The 19,572-nt window shown below is 41.5% G+C and overlaps 1 protein-coding gene across 2 annotated transcripts in view; it reads left to right on the top strand.

Annotated features, from left to right (window-relative positions):
* The first annotated feature begins 1,116 nt into the window (after positions 1-1,116).
* tub (TUB bipartite transcription factor) overlaps positions 1,117-19,572 on the top strand; it is a 57,296-nt gene continuing 38,840 nt past the window's right edge. Inside the window, exon 1 of one of the 2 annotated variants that reach the window (XM_046388267.1) lies at positions 1,117-1,632. In XM_046388267.1, the coding sequence (XP_046244223.1) occupies positions 1,577-1,632 (56 nt within the window). In that variant the 5' untranslated portion in view covers positions 1,117-1,576. The remainder of the gene's footprint in view (positions 1,633-19,572) is intronic. The other variant, XM_046388275.1, reaches the window with a different exon arrangement.

Below are 19,572 nucleotides of genomic sequence, written 5' to 3'. Positions count from 1 at the left end.
AGAATACACACAGGTAAAATAAAATAAGAATACAAAAGTATAGAAATAGAAATATAGAATGAAAAATCTAATATATATATTTATATATATATATGCACAGATATCCACAGTGTATGCACAGTTAAGCACAATACAACAGAGAAAAGTGTGTGTAGTGCAGAAGTGTGCATGTTTTGGGTGTGTGCATGTGTGTACATGCGTGTGTATGACTGTGTCAGTATTTCTGTTTCAGTAAGATTTGGGTCATTTTACTATTTATGCCATTGTTTGTGTGTTTCATGTGAGATCTCTTGGTGACATGTCATACAACTTGCATCATCCCCAAATCAACTTACAGTAAAATCTGTGATATGTGCACCTTCAAAAAAGTGAACTTGAAAAGAGAAATTTTTAAGTAAGATATTCTCCAGCCTTGGCCGCAATAAAGGCATAATATAAGAGAAAATGAGGTAAGTATGGGAAGGTCGGAGGTCCTTGAGTGTCCTCTTTGTTCACTTGCTGGCTTAAATTAAATATAAGAGATGGCAGATACTGAGGTTCACAGAATAATGAAAAGACAGCTGAAGATTTCCCGCATGACCTTTGCCTTCATTTCCACCTTCTCTTTCTGTATTGATTTAGCTAATGATAAGTTGTTTAAAGCATCTCTATAGCTCTACAGAATTACTGCTGCAGAAATCCAATCAGTGGAGAGAGAGAGAGAGGCAGCAGTCTTAACCTGTATGCAGTACGAAATGAGCTGACCCTTAATTCCTTCCATTCTGAAAAAAAATCATTCAAAAATCAATTCAAAAATCGATTAATTGATTTCAAAAATCAAAGAACGCCAATGCTCTACATTGTACATTTGTATTTAAAAAAATAAAATGCAGCTATTGCCAAACTGGGGACCATCATGGCTGAGGTGTGAAGTGAAGTCTTGATCACAGTCAACTCCGACAGAGAAGCGGCCTGTCAGCATCCCTGCTAATGAGTCCGGTTTTGTGACTGATGCACTTAGGTGATCCTCTAGTTTCTAACTGGTCGAGACCATCCTTGAACTCATAATGTTATATAATCTTACTTATAATCTGCAATGTTTTATGACTGTTGAAAAAGTGCATCAAAAAGCATTACAGGCAGTAATAAAGCACCATGAGTGTATTATAATCTACTATGAATGCTCCCTTAAAGCACTACAGATGTGGTCTTCTCAGAAAAGTGTGATGAAATAAACAAGCCATCCATCGGGGCTGTTCAATCAGGCTGGAGTCTGTCCCGGGCTATTGACACGCAGGATGCAGTCCGTGGGGGGTTTTCTCGATAAAACCGATCAGCTTTGTAAGGTCCGCGTGAATGAAATGAAGCGGGCAGCGCGCGTGCACCGTGAGCTGACAGCTCTCGCGCTCCCCTCCCCGTGGTGGTATAGCCCATAGGAGAGCGTCTGGCTCCTCCACACAGCCTCCCTCTGCCCATTCACTTAAAGGCGATTCCTTCACTTCGTGTTCGCATCAGTGACACGGAGGGAGAGGAGCGAGTACGATTTGATTCCTGCCGTCTCGCAATCCCGGTCCACAGCATCCAGCTTGCCGGAGACATGGAGGGAGTCAGCGCCAGCAAGAGCATGTCTTACAGCAGATGGAGTTATGACAGGTAAGCCAACCTTTCCCATAACTGTACGTGTAAAAGGTTAGTTTTCATCCGAATCTGTTGCGTTTGTATTGTGGCGGTAGGCCGATACTGGACAGGTTGAGGCTTCAGCTTGGTGGAAACCCCCCCTCCCCTCCTTCTTCTTCTGCGCAATTAGTTGACAGGTGCAACGGATTTGGAAATGAGAGATATGAGTGTATTAAGTAGCTTATGCATCATATTGTGTGTGTTGGCGGGTACGTGGCGTGTGAATCTCCTCGTAGACAGCCCCACCATCACTGAAACACTTCCACAGTAACGACCGGAGTGTTTACGTTACTTTAGGCTATTTTTTTTTTTGGTCCGCTGCTGCATTTCCACAACACTCACTGGATTCATATTGATGACTTGAAATGTTATGCTAAAAAGTTTTATGTGCTGGGCATGTGACAGTATTGATTGGCTGTGCGGACTTGATTTCGCCAGCACAGTGGTAAGAATATCTGTGCGTATGAGCTGAAATGCTTCAGTCACAGAGCTGGACTCATTAGGAAGCAGGAAGCTGGCAGGCCGCGTCTCTGTCGGGGTGACTGTGGTCAAGACTAATTCAAACAGGTGTGAACACAGAGAGCAGAGATAACAAAACCACCTCAGCCATCATATGGTCCTCAGTTTTGGACAAAATTGAAAAAAAAAATAAAAATCCCGAGGTGCGATTTATCACACGTTTGCATTTCATAAATAAGTGTTGTTCATGAACGCAATGTCCATCATTGTGTGTGTGTGTGTGTGATGTCAGCAGCACATCTTCAGACATGGCCTACTCCAAGTGTGAATGAGTCAGTCTGACTGAATGCTCATGACAAATGAAAGGGGCTTTGGCATGACGAAAACACACTGTAACTATGTTTAAGTACACAGAATCATATTAATAGTACAAATTCAGCCAAAATATGAGGGCCATGATCCATACAGTTCTTCATTAGCTCACAGGTTCCTCCTTTCCACTTCACTCAGATTCAATTTGAATACAATGGATGGTTGGACATACTGTTGCTGTATCAGTAGAGGAGCTTTTACCATGACAACACTGCATATGTTGGATCACTCAGTATAATTGGCATTCTGAATCTGTGCTTGAACATCCCAAGAGACTGCTGCCAAAGCCACTGGTCTCTTGCAGCCTCGTAAGATTTCTTGCAGTGCTCTGAATAATGTTTCGGCTACTCTACAGGGCTCTGAGAGCCTGTAGAGTGTTGTTTGCTTTTCCCAAGAATATCACATAATATTTTGTTTTAATTCAGAAAAAAACTTCACAATCCCAAACCCAGATTGTTCTCGGTTTGGAAATAAGCTTCCAGTGCTGCGAATGTCCTGCTTCAACACAGTGACGGTCAAACTGACCATCTTTAAATAGACTGCTGACTCTTTCTCATGGCCAAAAATCAATCCTCTGCTCTAGGGTTGCCAAATGTATCAATACTTTTTCAGCACCATGTGTTTAAATGTTATGATCTCCGCCTTAGATGATATAGAAAAATACAGAAGCGATTAAAAAAAACCCTTCAGATGTAACCCAGCACTGAGCAGACATTAATATTATTACAAATGTATGTGTATTAAAATTAGCTGCCTAACATTTTTGATCAAGACAAAATAAAAACGACCGCAAAAAAACCCCAAAACAAACTGAAAAAACTTCATTATGGTTCCACGATGCAGAACATATTCAGGCAATTTTATACCAGAAAAGTCCAGCATTTTTGGCTTCACATGTCACCGAACAACTTGGAATGAACAGACTCCGCCTTCGATGATGTATCCAGATTTTTCCCTAACAGGTTGGTGTTTCTTTTCTTGTCTCTAGCCTTTGGCAACCAACCTGTAGTATGTAAAAACATAAAAGAGAGACGTGAATGTGCCGGTTCTTGTCAAAGAGGTGTGAGGTCTCCCGTTGCGTGCACAGAGTCTCTAAGGGGGTGGGGTGAAAATTAGGAAAAAAATCTCATCTCGTCTGCATGTGCTAGCATGAGACTCATTTAAATTGGAGGGTGAGTACATGCTGAAATATGGACATACACACATGTCTGTATCTCCCCCTGCCCCAATGCAACATCTATTATCCAGCCACATTAAAGTTATACACACCTGTGGTCCTCCCACACAGCTGTTTATTGTCCTATTAAACCTTGTGTAAGGACTGTGTCGGCATACAGGTTGGGCTCATCTGAACCTCCTATTAGATTTGTTGCCCCTTTATGTTTTTTTTTACTGAATCATAAACTTTGGTGGTCCACCCGGCATCAACCTGAGCAGAGGTCTAATTAGCCAGCACCACTGAGGTCACCTGTGTACGGCCTTGACGTGAGTTAACAACATTAGTGGTGAACTAAACTGCAGTAATCATACTTAAAAATGTTTGTCCTAATATTCAATATTGAATGTCATGTTATCATGGCACAAATGAAACACTGTACTTCCCACAAAGTCACATCTAGCAGCTATAAAGCACCAAAGGGGGGGGGGGTAAATGGAGTTTGTCATGAAATTTGTTTGACAGTAAAGTTCAGCTGTGGCCTCGACTTGCCATTTGAACAACAGCGTTAGATCAATGTGCAGGATTTTGCCAATTTATTGATAAATGTGCATGAATCCATTATCGGTCCGGGTCAACAAATCTGAATACGTGATATAACACGAGTAAGCCCATTCATACTCAAACACTTTCCTGCCGTTTTGAGTATAGAAATGTCTTACAGCTGTTGTAATTCAAGCTGAAGCCTGTTTGTACATGGATCAGCACAATCACATTCTGTCCTGGCACCCACTCAGTAAACACTGTATCCTAGAGATGGAGGGGCAAGGTGGGCTGACAAGATACAATTCAGAGCCTGCAGAGCTCAGTACTGCATTTTCTTTCTTTAATTGAAGAGATATGTTTGAATTTCCCTGTGCTCATTGTTAAACTGCACAGGATAATCAGAAATAGAAAAGTTTCTTCTTAATTTCTCATCCTTCATCATGGGCCCTGATGCTTAGTTGAAAATGTCTGACTGCCTAACTGTGGAAATTAGAAAAAGTGATAACCCGCCATCCATTAACGAATAACATCTCTACTCGACCGCAGTTGATGCAAGAGATGGAAACCAAATGAAACTCCAAAAATCCCATCTCTCCTGAGTCTTGTTTCTTTCCTTCCTGCCATGACTCCTCCAGGATGAAAGATTCATTATTTTAAATAGGCTGTAATTTGTCAAACTTACAAATCTCCTTTTGGTTTCACACAAAAAGCTCAGTGGTAGCGTTGTTGCCAGCCTGGCCAGTGATTTATGCGGCAGACAGCGGAGAGCAGACACAGTGACCTATTTTGTCTGCATCAAAGTAAGAGCACAGCTTTGTCATTCTGCTTTGGCCAGTCATATACGATAAGCTGGCGTTTTTCACACCCAAAAACTGCTTTTGAACAGACGGCCTCTTGAGCGGATGAAAGCGGAAATGTTGATCTGATGTTGTAGTAAGGACGGGATAAAGAGGAGGTTTTCCAAAACAGCAGCATAAAACACCGTCAAGGGCAGCGTAGCAGTGAAGTTAAGAGGGACTGTTTCTGCAATGAATGCTGCTCATACAGCACAGGCATTATTAGCCTGTTTTTATGTTGATTTTGTCTTTACACTCGTAAATTAGTGAGCATCGGGAGGCCTGGCTAACATCGCGATGTATACTTCGTGAGCCGTGATAAAACCTGTTTTGTTCTTTTAGCTGTTTCACAACAGAAGTAGAAAAGTACAAATGACAAGTGCTAAACCGTAACTCCAGCTTTGTCAAAACAGTGTCGATGAACGCGAAGCTCAAGTTCGAAACTGACTAACTCTTTTTACTTGATGCTGCGATGTCTTTTCGTATTGTTGCCATGAAAGCAACAAGGAAACCTTACAGTTTTCAATGGATATCTTTATGAACCTAAGACCTTATAGTAAGGATCACATTCGCATGTAAAGAGTGTTTTTAGATGCTTGGTATAGAAGTAGTTTCAGTCTGTTTTTGCTGAGAGTTTTTATATTGTTTACTCAGTGGCCATGTTGTCTCGCTGACTTTGAATTTCAGCTGTGCTCATCTGTGCAGCTGCCTGAGGAGACTTAAATTATCTCCTGACAATAATACATTTAACAGCTGATTTAGACATACGGCAATAAGTTTCAACTAAATTATGTTTGTGAGGTGCTGTCCTAGGATAATTTCTTTACCTGCACGTTAGATGAGATCAGGTCAGCCGTGAATTGGCCCCAGCTGGAGCTTTTGCAGCTCAGTCCTAAAAGTTTCTATGTGGATTCACTGTATTGCCTTACAGAAGCTTTAACCTGCTACAAAGTACAATATGTTGTCATAAATCTGTAGTATATGCAGTATATATGTAGTAGTGCCCATTGCTAGTGCTAAAACTGAACCCATTATAAAGCACCAGCACACCAAGTGCATTTCTAACACAAATCATCACGAATACCGAGTCATATCGCCTGGATCCAGACCTTCGAATCCTCCCACTCCACTGAGTTGACTGATGGCAACAGAGTGTAACGAGTTGGCAGTTCGGTCTGATATCAGGCAACGAGTCATACACACTAAGTGCTGCGAGCTTCTGGAGTCCATTGTGTGTTTGGGGTCATTGTGGGTGGCTTTAAAAATGAGTCACAAAAGAGCCATGTACTGCAGAAAATTGCACACAACCAAACAAAGCGCCTGGGATTGATTCATCAGTCTTTACCCAAGAGGACCTGTTACTTCCATTGTTGAAGAAACAAAATTTTATTGAACAAATGAACGTGGGCCAGATGTAGAGCCGAGAGAGAGGTCTTCATGTTCGGATCTGATCTGAGCTGGCAGAGATATTTGGTTCTTAAATAAAGAATTAGACGGCTAAACTGAGTGACTGACAGAACAACACAGTCAGCCGTAGGTTGTGTTACTCACAGGGGATGAAATTGTTCTGCGTAAATGTGTCTCAAAATGTATAATAGCTCAATTATTGAGATTAAATTATAATTTTTTGTTAAACAGGGCCTCTGCTCTTTATTTTAAGGTGCTTCTTTAAACCCTTGTCGATTATTCAGTGTCTTAAAGTGAAGGTGAACAGTGTGGTGGCAGTCACTTTGCTTTTAGTGCTGTGCCTGTGCTAATGGAAATATGTAGATTGCAGAGGTAACTATTGTACAGCATTATGGGAGGGATGAGCCTGGAAAAGCAGGCGTGATACAGTTCCCTGCTACAGTACAGTGTAGGAGAGCAGCTGAAGTGACAGCAGCGTGCAGAGAGTGTCAGAGCGTCTCCTCCGCCCGCTGCGGGAGCGCGTCCACAAACTGATAGATTTTAGAAGATACAGCTCCTGGTTGTGACGCATGGATATACCGAAGCATCTGTCAAAGTACTGCGAACAAAAAATGAAACCAAATAAGTTTATATTTAATGGCCTTGTGACAAGCTTTTATCTGTGTTGTTCTTATAAAATACTCGTGGAAAATTTTCACCTTTACAAACTGCTCACCTGGCCGAAGAAAAATGTCCAGTTTCCTACCTCTCGCTGCTGATGTGGCCTGTCAGGTCTTATTCATCAGACCTCCTAACTCTCCAGCTCATCAAACCTCCTGCTGCACTGCTGTTATTATGCAGTCCATGGCTTAGTCATTGTCCACCTGTTTCTGTAGTAACCACAGAGTGGAAAAGCAGGGTACCAAACAAAGCCTTCAGGCTTTTGGTTATGTTGCAACACCTTTTGTTTTGTTTTTTTGTTTGTTTGTTTTGCCTGTAGTTCTTTGTGCAGTTTGTGCAAAATGCCTGTGCCTAGTAGAGAACTTAACTGTCCGCATGTTTTCGCCTGTCACATGCATGTAAGCTGCTCACAAAAGTTCATTTGATGCAAAACAAACAAAAACAGAATTTTGTAATGTAGTGCCTGATAAAGGTCAGTTCCTGCACAACCTTCTTTTTCTAAATCTAAACAATTCAGGGACGGCACGGTGGTGCAGTGGTTAGCACTGTTGCCTCATAGCAAGAGGGTTCCAGGTTCGAATCCCAGTCTGGGCCCTTCCGTGTGGAGTTTGCATGTTCTCCCTGTGCCTGCGTGGGTTTTCTCTGGGTTCTCCGGCTTCCTCCCACAATACCAAAAACATGCACATTAGGTTAATTGACTACTCTAAATTGCCCCTAGGTGTGAGTGTGAGAGTGTGTGGTTGTCTGTCTTTGTGTGTTGGCCCTGCGATTGACTGGCGACCAGTCCAGGGTGAACCCCCTCTCTTGCCCATAGTCAGCTGGGATAGGCTCCAGCTCTAAGCGGTATAGAAAATGGATGGATAAACAATTCAGATAATGGAAACAAATGAAAGTGATGCTGTACACCAACCAGAGTGATTATATAATAGGTTTAAGGTAACAAACGAAAGGCCAGACAGGCACAGAAACGCAGGCTGTGATGTGAATAGTGATTTACACCTAATGTCTGATTTTATACTGATTTCCTGATCACTTATTTGTTTTAATGGGAATGAAACCAGGCAGCATAGAGAACGCAGTGGGCAGACTGAGTGAGCAGACATGAGGCAAGGAGGGAAAAGTTAGGAGGCAAAGCTCAAAGGTTTTTCAAGTGGCGATCAGAAGGATTTTGCGAGGGTGTCGTGACAGAAGGGCAGCCATCCTGTCAGCCAGCTGACCTCCTGCTGCGGTTTGCAGCTGCATCTCTTATAATGTTGCTGACAAGTAGGAACTGACATCAGGTGCGAAGGCAGAGAAGCTTCCTCTCTGACATCCCCCCTCTGTGTTTTGGCTTTCTGTTGCTGTGAATGTGACTGGTGGCGATGCTGGCAGGCTATGAGCTTTGAAAACAAATTTATGCGAGGAGAACTTGCAGTTTTCAACTTGAGGTGGTTTCAAGAAAGAGATGCTAATTGGATTTGTTGGCAAACTGTACACACACACAGAGAGCTCCTTCTCTTTTTGAGTCATCGATGAGAAAGGTGATAATGCAACCATTTTTAGATGAGGAAAAAAGTCACTGTAAAAGTCATACGATTAATACTTGTGCATTTTATAGCAATTCATGTGACAAATTCTCTGTAATTATTTAGAAAATAAAGAGTGGTTAGCATTAGTGTTTAAATGCTTTAACTCGGAGCCAGAGAACAGCACTCAGGCTTCAGCCTTTGCCTCGTGCATAAACAAATCTCATTTAAATTCAGGATTAATATTTAAGAAAAGTCGATATGACAGTCCAACATGTGCATTCATTCACACTACCGAACACATACCACAGTATAATCAGTATACTGTATAATCTGTTTTTATATTATTTCCATAACTGGTTATCTGCTCTAATTTAAACAGATAAACGTCACAAAGAAAAAAGCCCAGAGTGCCCAGCAGATATTCAAACTTCATGTAAATTCCACTTAATTGATATGATGGCATTAACCGAGAGACTGGGGCTTCATATGATGGGATGCAGGAATATAGAAGAGAATTTATGTGTGTCGAACAGTCAAGATATCAGTTTGCACACCAAAATTCAGTTGTATGTGATTAAAATACAACAAAGCGTTGTTAAAATACATTTTCTTCTCGGTGGCCTCTTAGTAAACTTAATCTCTACAGAATTGTGTCAGTCAGATTAAGCTCCTGATGGGATTGATTACATTACTTTAATAAAACATGTGTAGTCTTTTTGCACCTCCAATCTACGGTTCTAGAGATTTAATAAATCTTTTAAGTACATCACGTCACTCCCTACTGTATATCAGTCTTTTCAGTCTGGGTAGACGAAAATGTCTACCTCAGAGAAAGGAGTAGTTTGAATAGCTGTTTTTGTCGTTCTCCTTACATATATTATAGATGCAGATGAGAAGCACGACAAGCAGCTCCACAGTCAATGACGGAGCCTCTTAGATGTCCGCACTTGACGTTTACGAGCCTGAAAAGGTTATCTCCGAAGTGCTGAGAGATGCTGTTTAGTGGTGTGGAGGTGTTTGTGTGGGACAGTCTCCCAAGGCTTCATGAATTTCTCAGTATTGTATATCGAGTGTAAAAGGAATGGATAATGGTTTTTTCATTCTCTGGACACTGCATTTGTTCTCAGCATGTTTGACAGCCATTATTCACAAGCTGCCTTGAATTTTGAATGGATTTTGTCTGAAAGCTCATGGTTTTGGTCGTTTCTTTTTTGGCTTTTTCACAAACAAAAACACCTACTGTGAAAATCCTTAATTATATTACACGTAAGTCGGTGGGAACGCACTAAGATTTAAGTTCTCCCTTTGTAAATCTGCACTGGCAGAAGTAGAATCGGGGTTTTTCTTTCAGCGTTATCAAATGCCGTCACCAAAGACAATTCTTTTCCCAGCTTGATCTAAGCAAATCCTCTGTTTTTAGACTTGTAAAGGCATTTTCATGAAAGGAATAGCATTGCCTCAGTTCATTCATAAATCATAATCACTGTGTGTATGATGGCGTTTGTAGCCTCTTCACTTTGATGCCTTCTACTGTCTTATTAAAACATGAGAGGTTGTTGGTTCTTCTTCACATCAAAGTGGATTTGTGTTGAATGACCCTTTCAACAGCAGGTGTGCCTTTGGATCAAGAGTCTGGAGCAGCATGACTACCCAGCTGTGCCCTTGGTCCTCATAGATGGCTATGCTAAGGTAAACAAAAAAAAAAAAAAAAAATGAAAACATTAAGAAGTGATGGCAAATATGGCAGAGCGGTGCCTCTTTCTGTGAAAGCTAGCTTGAATAAATGAGGAGCCTTTGTCTTTCTCCTGCATTTACCAAGCTGAACCAAACTTGAATTCAATACTAAGTAGTGTGTGATAAGAGAGCAATCATCAAGTAAAAATTGATTTTCTGTGTGTATGTGCGGTGCTCCATCACCAATTCTGTTGTGTTATTTTCACAATTATTTATTACTCACAGACATTTGAATTTATTCTCAATATGTTTGTACTGGAAATATTGAGTCCTCACATTTTTCTCCCCAATCTGTGCCGAGGCGACATGAAATGGTTTTCTGTTGTTTCACCCCGATGTGTTGCAGATATCACAATATCTGTGAAGGTTAAAGTTGTATATTTATGCCGATACTGACATACACGTGTAAACACGGGGTCATTTTGATCCCGATACATAAATTAATACATATACAGCAGCTTTTTTTTTTTTTTTTTTTTTTTTTTTTTACTTCCATGAGCAAACATGTTGTACTAACAAAAACAAACAGTGAAGGTGCACTGATTGATTAGTATTTTTTATAAGCAATGAAATAGCATCTTTTAGCTCCTTGTTTAGGTTTTATGACCCACAACTTTACCGTTTTGGCTCAGTGCTGCTGCTCTCATCAGCTCAGAACAGAAAAACAGAAAAAAACAACTTCCAAAATCTTCAAACTAAAGGTGACAGTCCTCCAAGTCTACTGGATAGGTGTGTCAGTGTTGTGTTTTCAGCTTGTTCAGCTGTTTAAAACATCCAAATTAAAGAATTTTTTTTTTCAGTGATTGAATTTGATACTGTAATTGTAGGCCGGGCTGTATATGTTGTAAATGAGTATATTTTGAAATATGATCTAAAGATGGGTGAATATGAGGGGATAGTTCAACACTGTGCACTGTGACAGCAAGAAAAAAGTGATAAAATAATCATCGTCCTTTCCTCACTTATTCCACGTGCTAATAACTAACTCGTCTCCCTTTCCATTGAACCGTTATTTGCCCTTCTTGATCCATATCACTGTCCTTTATTACTTCATTTTATACTCTCATCTGCAGTCAGCACAGGATATTCCTCTTTCAGTATGCATTACGCATGGTTCATCATTGGCTATACATTATTTATGATCATTATTTGACCTCCTATAGGTGCAAGTAACCCCAGTCTGCCCCAGATTTGGATGCTATTCATATGTAAAATCTCTCCTTAAAATGAATTTTTCTTTCTTCTGGTTGTTATGAATGTTACTTTATTCTTAAAGGATTTTGTGAACGTTTAAATACTTTTGATCATGCCCCCCCCCCTCCATCCTCTCCTCCATAGCTCTGCATGTGGGATGTGCCTCTGGAGGTTTTGTGTGGAGTGGTTTATGTATTGTTCATCCGTGGTCAGACTGGAAGTGTGAACAGTCTGTCAGTTCATCACATGATGGAGACTGAATGTCACAGCGTTGTCTTGCTGGGTCTGAAAGATGGTGGCTTCTGCTGCTCTGTATTGAATGCGCTGATTAATTATGATGATTTACTTGGCTATATTCATCATCACAGTTAACTGTGAGAAGAAGAAAGAACAAAACAATAATAATACTTAAATAGTATGACATCTAGTTGTTACAGAGAGGCAGAATATTTTGTTTTGTCACTGTTCAGTACAAATTTGTAAAATATCTGCAATAAATAACCATATGAATAAATACCTAATATATTCAATGTTCTGTTGACAAGTTTTGTTTTCATTTCATAACATAATTTTTATTTCATTGTGACTGACTGTGTTTACTCTCATTTTGTTTGAACGAAGTGCCACAAGTCAGTCCTGCTTAAAGTCTACTAATATTATCGATTTTACTGTCACCTTTTCTTTCTGACTATCGCTAACGCTCATTTAGCATGTGATGTAGCAGCTACAGAAGAATATATCATCAGTTGTATATCCTTTTATATGCACATTTATATGAACACCTGTATGCGATTGTAAGATTGCTGTTCTGTCTTAGGGCATGCAGATTTGCTTGCCTCCTGTTCTCTAAATGTAAAGCAATTAATTTTCAATATTTAAAAAAAGATGTTTGAAGGAAGAGCCGGAACAAACACATCTAAACATGCAAACAAACACAGTATGTTGTGCAGGGCCAGAGTGTGAAGTGTTTCTGTTCCCTCACTCTGTTTTCCTTCTCGCAGTTCGTCCTCTGTTGGCTCTAATTCCTGAACATATAATGAGCTTCTCACTGTATAAATTCATACCCAGAGTTCAAAAATACAGAACTGATTTGACTCAGTGAATGAATGATTTTTGTCACTGCGACTGGCATGACGAATAGGAAAAAACAAAAACATACAGGCCTAGCAAAACTTTACTTTATGTCTGTGTTATCAAGTGTGTTTTTTATGACCATTTGTACTGTAAATGTCAAAGCGTGGGGAAGAGCCAGTAATTCTGGAGAGACAAATATAGACACATGATGGCAGAAAACCTGTAGGAAGTCTTTGTCTCCCACAGAGCAATGAAACTTAAGGTGAGATAATTAAGTAGTAGCTTTACCTCCAACAACTACGTCAAGAAACTCTCAAGGGAGGCTCATTTTTCTTTATCTGCTCAAAAGCCTGATTGAATATTTGTGACTGACTCTCACTGATGTTCATTTTCCACATGCTGTGTCACCATTACATCAAATTTTAACAACACTCAGCTTGAACGCACCTTTGTCAGCACAAAGGATCCTCACCATCGACGTGACAAATACATCAAAGGAACTGGCTGAAAAGTACATTTTCCATACTGTTTGGTGCTGTAAGCTCTTGTACAAGATGTGCAGTAGCTGTTAATGTGCATATGTTCCCTCACAGAGAGTGTCGGCTGTCATCGTAGAGTTTGTCAAGCTGGAAATCCAAAGCTTGTGCTATTTTACAGCACCTCCGTGTGTCCGTGACTCATCACTACACATTTCTGTCCCTGTTCAATGAGTCCCCCTGTTGGGCAAGAAAAATAAACACTGCCATTTGCTGCAGCAGCACACTGATCTTACGGTATACTGCAGGTAAAGCCAGATTTTAATTAATTAGCCGTGCAACCCGCATGTGTTTGTCTATGTGTATTTTGTCCTAAAGCAGACATTACGGTTAAATCGCCTACCAGTGAGCTTTTAAATGATAATTAGTCTCTCTCTCTCTCTGTTGCCATGGTCACGGGAGCGAAGCAGCACAGGAGTGTGTGTGTGTGTGTGTGTGTGTGTGTGCGCGCGCGTGCACGTGTGCGTGTGTGGTTGTGTCAGAGGAGGCAGCGTGACCGCCGGCTCTTTGCAAGGCTGCTGAGTTAGGATGCAAGGGTTCACAGCACATTCACAGCGAAGTGCTCCCACCATCTTTGTGCTCAAGTCCGTGGCATTAAAAACATTCATTAGCACTGCTCTTTCATCCATGAAATTATCTGAGAGTCGTCAGCTTCGTTTTTCATCCTAAGGTATTTCTCTTGAAAGTGAGTTCATATAGAACAAGCTGATTAACTGCTGTTGTGCTGTGTAACAGTGTCGTTTAAGGCTAAAGTCCTTTTTTTTAAATTTGATTTTCAGCACCCTGTGGCTCACAGTCTTCTGCTTCTGCACACAGTTTTTGTCTCTTCCAATTCATAGTACGTAATTACTGGGAGCTGCAAGTATGTGGCGCTACGATTTTGATTTGATCATTTGATATTTATATGCTTTGGATAAAGCATAAAGAAGACAGGTAAGTATGAGCAGAAGCAGCTCAGAAAGAGTGAGTCACATCCATATAATCCTCTAAAGATAGACTCACACACTGAACATCACCTGACAAGACGACACCCTCATTTAACATCCCTGTCTCTCTGCTGTCTTTCTGACAGCAGGGTGTGAGGTACAACGTGTGCCTCACTCTGTGTGCCATGTTAGTTTTTATTACGGGCAAATTATGCTTTCGATTCTTTAACTTTTCATGGTCTATTAATACCTAAGAGAAGAAAGAAACATTTTTGAACATAATATGTACGCACTTGTAACTATCTGTAAATGACCTGAATTTCTCATTGGGAAACCTAGGAGACGTCACCTGTCACATCTTCCATTGAAAAAGAGCAATATTCCTGCTGCATTAATGTGTATGCTGAATTTTACTGCTGTACATGTTGAAGGTTGAGCCCATTTTAACTACTTATACACGATAAGATAAGATGAACTTTATTGATCCCACAGTGGGGAAATTCACTTGTCGTGGCAGCTCACAAGAACAGAAAAGGGTGCGAAACGCGAGAAGTGTGCAAAACAGTTAAAAAATAGAAAGAGTATAATACAACAATTTTCAACACTGTACAATATACAGCTTTATATACAAGTCTGCATAAGGGAGGAAATGAGTACTAGACTGTTGAGTTGTACAGTCAAACAGCAGTGGGAATGAAGGACCTGCGGTAGCTCCTTCCTACTGCGTTTCGTTGCATTGTACTTGTACATGTGTAATTACAATAAAGTTGAATCTAATCTAATCTACAATGAGGGTGTAGCAGTCTGCTCAGAGCCTCAACTGTCTGATGCAGAGGGTGAGAGGTGACGTCCATGATGGATGTCAGCTTCACTAATGTCCTCCTCTCATCCATCTCCTCCACAGAGTCCAGTGGGCCTCCCATGTATTGTTGGGATGTTAATTCTACAGCAATGCATTATATTCTTTAACATCATCAAATGTTTGTTAGAACCACATATCTCTAAAAGGTTTCATGAGCTCAGACAAGCTCTGTTTTCAGTTACGGGACAATGCATTTTACAGCTAATCCAAGAGGGGTTTTCAACAGTTTGTTTAGCAGAAGAAGTAGGAGAACGTTTATACGTTTATAGTGTAAAATGGAGTAAAATGTACAGTTACAGTACAATATCTAAGATGTAGATGAGTAGAAATATGAAGTTGTGTCAAATGGAAATACTCAAGTAAAGTAAAGTACAATTACCTCATTTGTGCTTAATTGTAGCACTCGGGTAAGTTAAGTAGTTAAGTAGGTTACATTCCACCACTGTGTGTTTTACTGTGTATTTTACTATTGTAGCGAGCATGTACTACAGGTCTCCTTGTTAGTCCTCCTGTTCATTTTGTTCTCATCGCTGTCTGCATTACACAAACCATTCCGCTGCACTTCTGAGTAACAAGAGGATCATAAAACCAGTCCATATCTGGGGTGAGCACCATTTGTCTAATGCAGTACAACCCATTTCCTTCACATAGACATGATCGGGTTGTTGTGTGGCCTGTGGACTGTTGGTCCAATCCTCTTCAGTGGATGCTCAAAGTTGGTGGACGTTGGGAGGAACTGGAACATGCTCTCATCCATCATACATCAGTCAAGAGCATTCCAAACATGCTGAATGGCTGACATGTCTGGTGAGTGAGCAGGCCATGCCAAAACTGGAATGTTTTCAGCCTCCAGATTGTTGCAACATGCACTGTTGTGTAATTGCGTTGCAATATGAAGTGACGCTCCAGCAGCTTAGCGATGTATCTGAGTTGTTGAATTCAAATCCATCTGAAACCCCACTTGTCTCCTGTAGTGATGCTGCTGGTGTCACTGTGTTCTCTGGCTGCACAGCTGCAGATCTTCTTCTCTCAACTCAGGACGTTCCTTCAGCTCTCCTCTACAGCACCCACTGTCAACTGTCTTTATGAACACGATTCAGTACAAATTTGTTCATCATTTAGCCACTAACCAACACGCTGTGCTTTCACATCACAAACACTATTATCTATTTATTTACAAGAGTTAATACTATAATATAAAACTATAATAATGTTTGCCTTTGACAGTTTCCAACTACTCTCACAGACGCAAACAATGAAAAACACAATGACACAGTGGCACACATGGTTATATGGCTCAAGCTTCATGACAATGAAACATAGTGTCCTCCCTGTTAGTTAGGGGTGGACGACGCCATCCTGTACCTGCTGCACAAGGCCCACTCTCACCTGGACAACAGGAGCAGTGCTGTGAGGATCATGTTATTCAACTTCTCCAGTGCTTTCAACACCATCCAGCACGTCCTTCTGAGAGGCAAGTTGCACAATGTGAGTGTGGACTCACACCTGATCTCCTGGATCGTGAACTACCTCTCAGAGAGACCGCAGTTTGTTAAGCTGGGTGGCTGCAGCACTGGAGCACCTCAGGGCACAGTGCTCTCCCCGGTCCTGTTCACACTCTATACATCTCTCATTTCCAGTACCAGTCAGAGCTCTGCCACATGCAGAAGTACTCAGACGATCCTGTGATAATGGGATGCATTGAGAATGGACAGGAGGGGGAGTACAGGAGCCTGGTGGAGGACTTTGCTGAATGAAACGACCTGCAACTCCACACATCCAAAACCAAGGAGATGGTGGCTGACTTCAGGAGGAACAGACCCCATCCCACACCTAAATTGTATTTATTCAGCGTTTTTATTTTATATTTATTTATGTGTGTGTGTGTGTGTGTTGTTGTTTTTTTAAAATCCATCTATCAGCCATTTTTCTGGCAGATTTTGGATTTGTGGGAGAAATCTGGAGCACCCAGAGAAAACCCTATTGTCTATCAGGATATTAAAAACACTTTCACTGTAGACATTTTGTCTTGTCACGCTATGACAAGCCAAAATATCTACTGGGGAAAGGGTCCAAAGAATTTGACTGTTAGGTATTATTTTGGTTTTGGTGGATGATGGCATTTTTGGCAGTCCTAGTTTTTCCACTTTCGTGGATTCCTCAAGTGGAGGAATTGACGTGTTTTTTTCCACATGGAAAGAGCCTTTGGATTGAGAGTCTCCTCGGAGATCTCATCCTCCTCCTGGTGTTCGACGTCTGGTGCATCAGAGGTGGATGCCTGTTGACTGAGCGCCACCTCCTTAGGGACTTCAGCGTCTCTCGGTGGGTCCACAGCAGGTGCAAGGTGGGGCTCATCCTCACACATCTCCTCATGCATGGTCATATCTTTTCTCTCAGCATCACGCTCAGTGGTAAGCTTATAGTTGAGTGAGATCTGGACATAGAGCTGAGTTTTTAGCCCTTCCAGCTCTCTCTCAAAAAGTCTCTCTTTCTGCTGCATGTTGTCTCTCTCCTCCATCATCTTTTGACTGAGGACTTCCTTCTCAGCCTTCAGCTTGTTGATTGCATCCCAACCCTCTGAAAGGGTTTCTGAGTGTGCCTTGATTTCTTTGTCAAGCTGGCACTGAAGACTGTCAGTTTGCTGTCTGGCATTGAGGACATCAGTTTCATACCTTTGACTGATTTCGTGGTATGAACCTCTGATCTTTTCCAGGTCTTCTTGGAGATGCTTGTTTTTCTCCCTCTCGCCCTGGAGCTGAGCTGAGGACATCTCCTGGCTGTGCATGTGTGCTGCTTGTAGCTTCTCGTATTCTTTTTGCAGGACTGTCTTCTGTTGGCTCTCCTTCTCTAGCTCACACTGAAGGGAACCAGCCTGCTGTCTGACACTGGCAACCTCAGTTTCATACCTTAGGTAGTCCTCATGGTATGAATGTTTGATGCTCTCCAGTTCTTGCTGGAGAAGTGTTTTCTTTTCCCTCTCCACATGGAGCTCAGCAGTGAGTGTCTCCTTGCTGTGTTTGTACATCTCTTGCAGCTCCTCGTAGTACTTGAGAAGAAGCGTCTTCTGCTGGGATTCCTTCTCAAGTTCAAACTGTAGGGTATCAGCCTGTTGTCTGGCCCTGTTGAACCCATCTTGAAGCCTTTTGTTGATCTCCTCGTATTTGGCTTCGATTGTGTCCAGTTTTGTTTGGAGAACTCGGTTCTTCTCTGTCTCTGCCTGAAGCTCAGCTTTAAATTTCTCCCGGCTGATTATGTGAGCCACTTGCAGTTGCTCATAATCTTTGTGGAGGACTTTCTTTTTCTTTGCCCTGGTGGTATCTCTCACCTGAGCTGCAATATTTGCGGTGCTGAGAGTGTTAGGATCACAGTATGCTCTCAGCCTCTCCAGGTCTCTCTTTGTTTCTTTTCCCTGGTTGATGAACATTTCTTTTAGGGTTTTCTGTCTTTTCAACTCTTCGTTTGTCTTGTTCAGCTGCTCGCTAAGCTCTTTTATCCTGTTCTGTTGATCTAAACAGAGGGCTTTTTCTTTAGCCAAAGCGCCTTTCAGCTGTTGGATTTTCTGACGAGGTACAGGGTACGCCATCGAGTGGTTTGGACGAGACCTGTCTGTGAAGAGCTGTCCAGTTGTCCAGCGGACGTTGCTTGTTTTCCTCACTTGTTGCATTTTGTTTGGTTGTTGTTTCTCTTTTGTTTCCAGTGAAGAAATGTCTTCTGTAATAGCGTTTGCTTGCTTCTTTTGCTATGCAGCGCGTTTTCACAGTCGTCGCCTGTTGAAGGGTTCGGAATGTGTGTGCCTGTGTGAACAGCTGCTGCTTATATAGACAGTTTTTCCTTTGATGCTTTGATTCCTTTGATCTTTGCAGTTCCATTCCATTTTTTTACATTCTATAATCACAATCTGTAATTTTAATGTAAACAAAATGGCTGCCCCGCTAAACAACAAATTCACACAGCAAGAATGTTTTTATAACTGATCAGTTGCGAACCATAAATTGCATCTTTTTTATCCTTTAGTTCAACTTCTCAGTTCAGTTCTTACAACACAACTGTATTTAAAAGAATGAAGTTTAATATTAAATGTGATGTCTGTTTACTCCGGTGTTTGCTTTTAGTTGTCAAACATTTGAACTTCTCTCCCATGTTAAGATTCTACTGTTGTGGCAGAGCCTCACTTGCCTGTCATCGTAAAAAGTAAAGAGCAAATAATGATAAAATAGAATAAATATTCATCTCTACAAGGTGCTTGTAGAGCAGAGACATCAACTGCTGAGCAAGTGAGCCTGACTTTTAGTTTGAGAGAGAGAGCAGAGCATTCTGCTGTCAGTTTATCATCTTGCCTCAACATAAATGTCTGCATGCTTTCAAGGTAACATGGGGACAGTCAAGTCAGGCTGCAGCTCTACCTGGTATTTCTTCAGCCTGAGTACAAACCGAAGATCCAGACGCAGCCCACAACCACCCGCTCCTTCAGGAAGTGGACCCCTGAGGCAGAGGAGGCTCTGGGGGACTGCTTCGATTCCACGGATTGGAATGTGCTGATGGAACCACACGGTGAGGACATCGAGGGGGTCACACACTGTTATACGGACTATGTTAATTTCTGCAGGGACACTGTTCTCCCCGTCAAGACTGTGCCTCCACCAACA

Source organism: Scatophagus argus, chromosome 1 (assembly GCF_020382885.2).
Source record: "Scatophagus argus isolate fScaArg1 chromosome 1, fScaArg1.pri, whole genome shotgun sequence".
Classification (NCBI taxonomy): Eukaryota; Metazoa; Chordata; class Actinopteri; family Scatophagidae; genus Scatophagus; species Scatophagus argus.
This window is presented reverse-complemented; position numbering and strand designations above follow the sequence as displayed.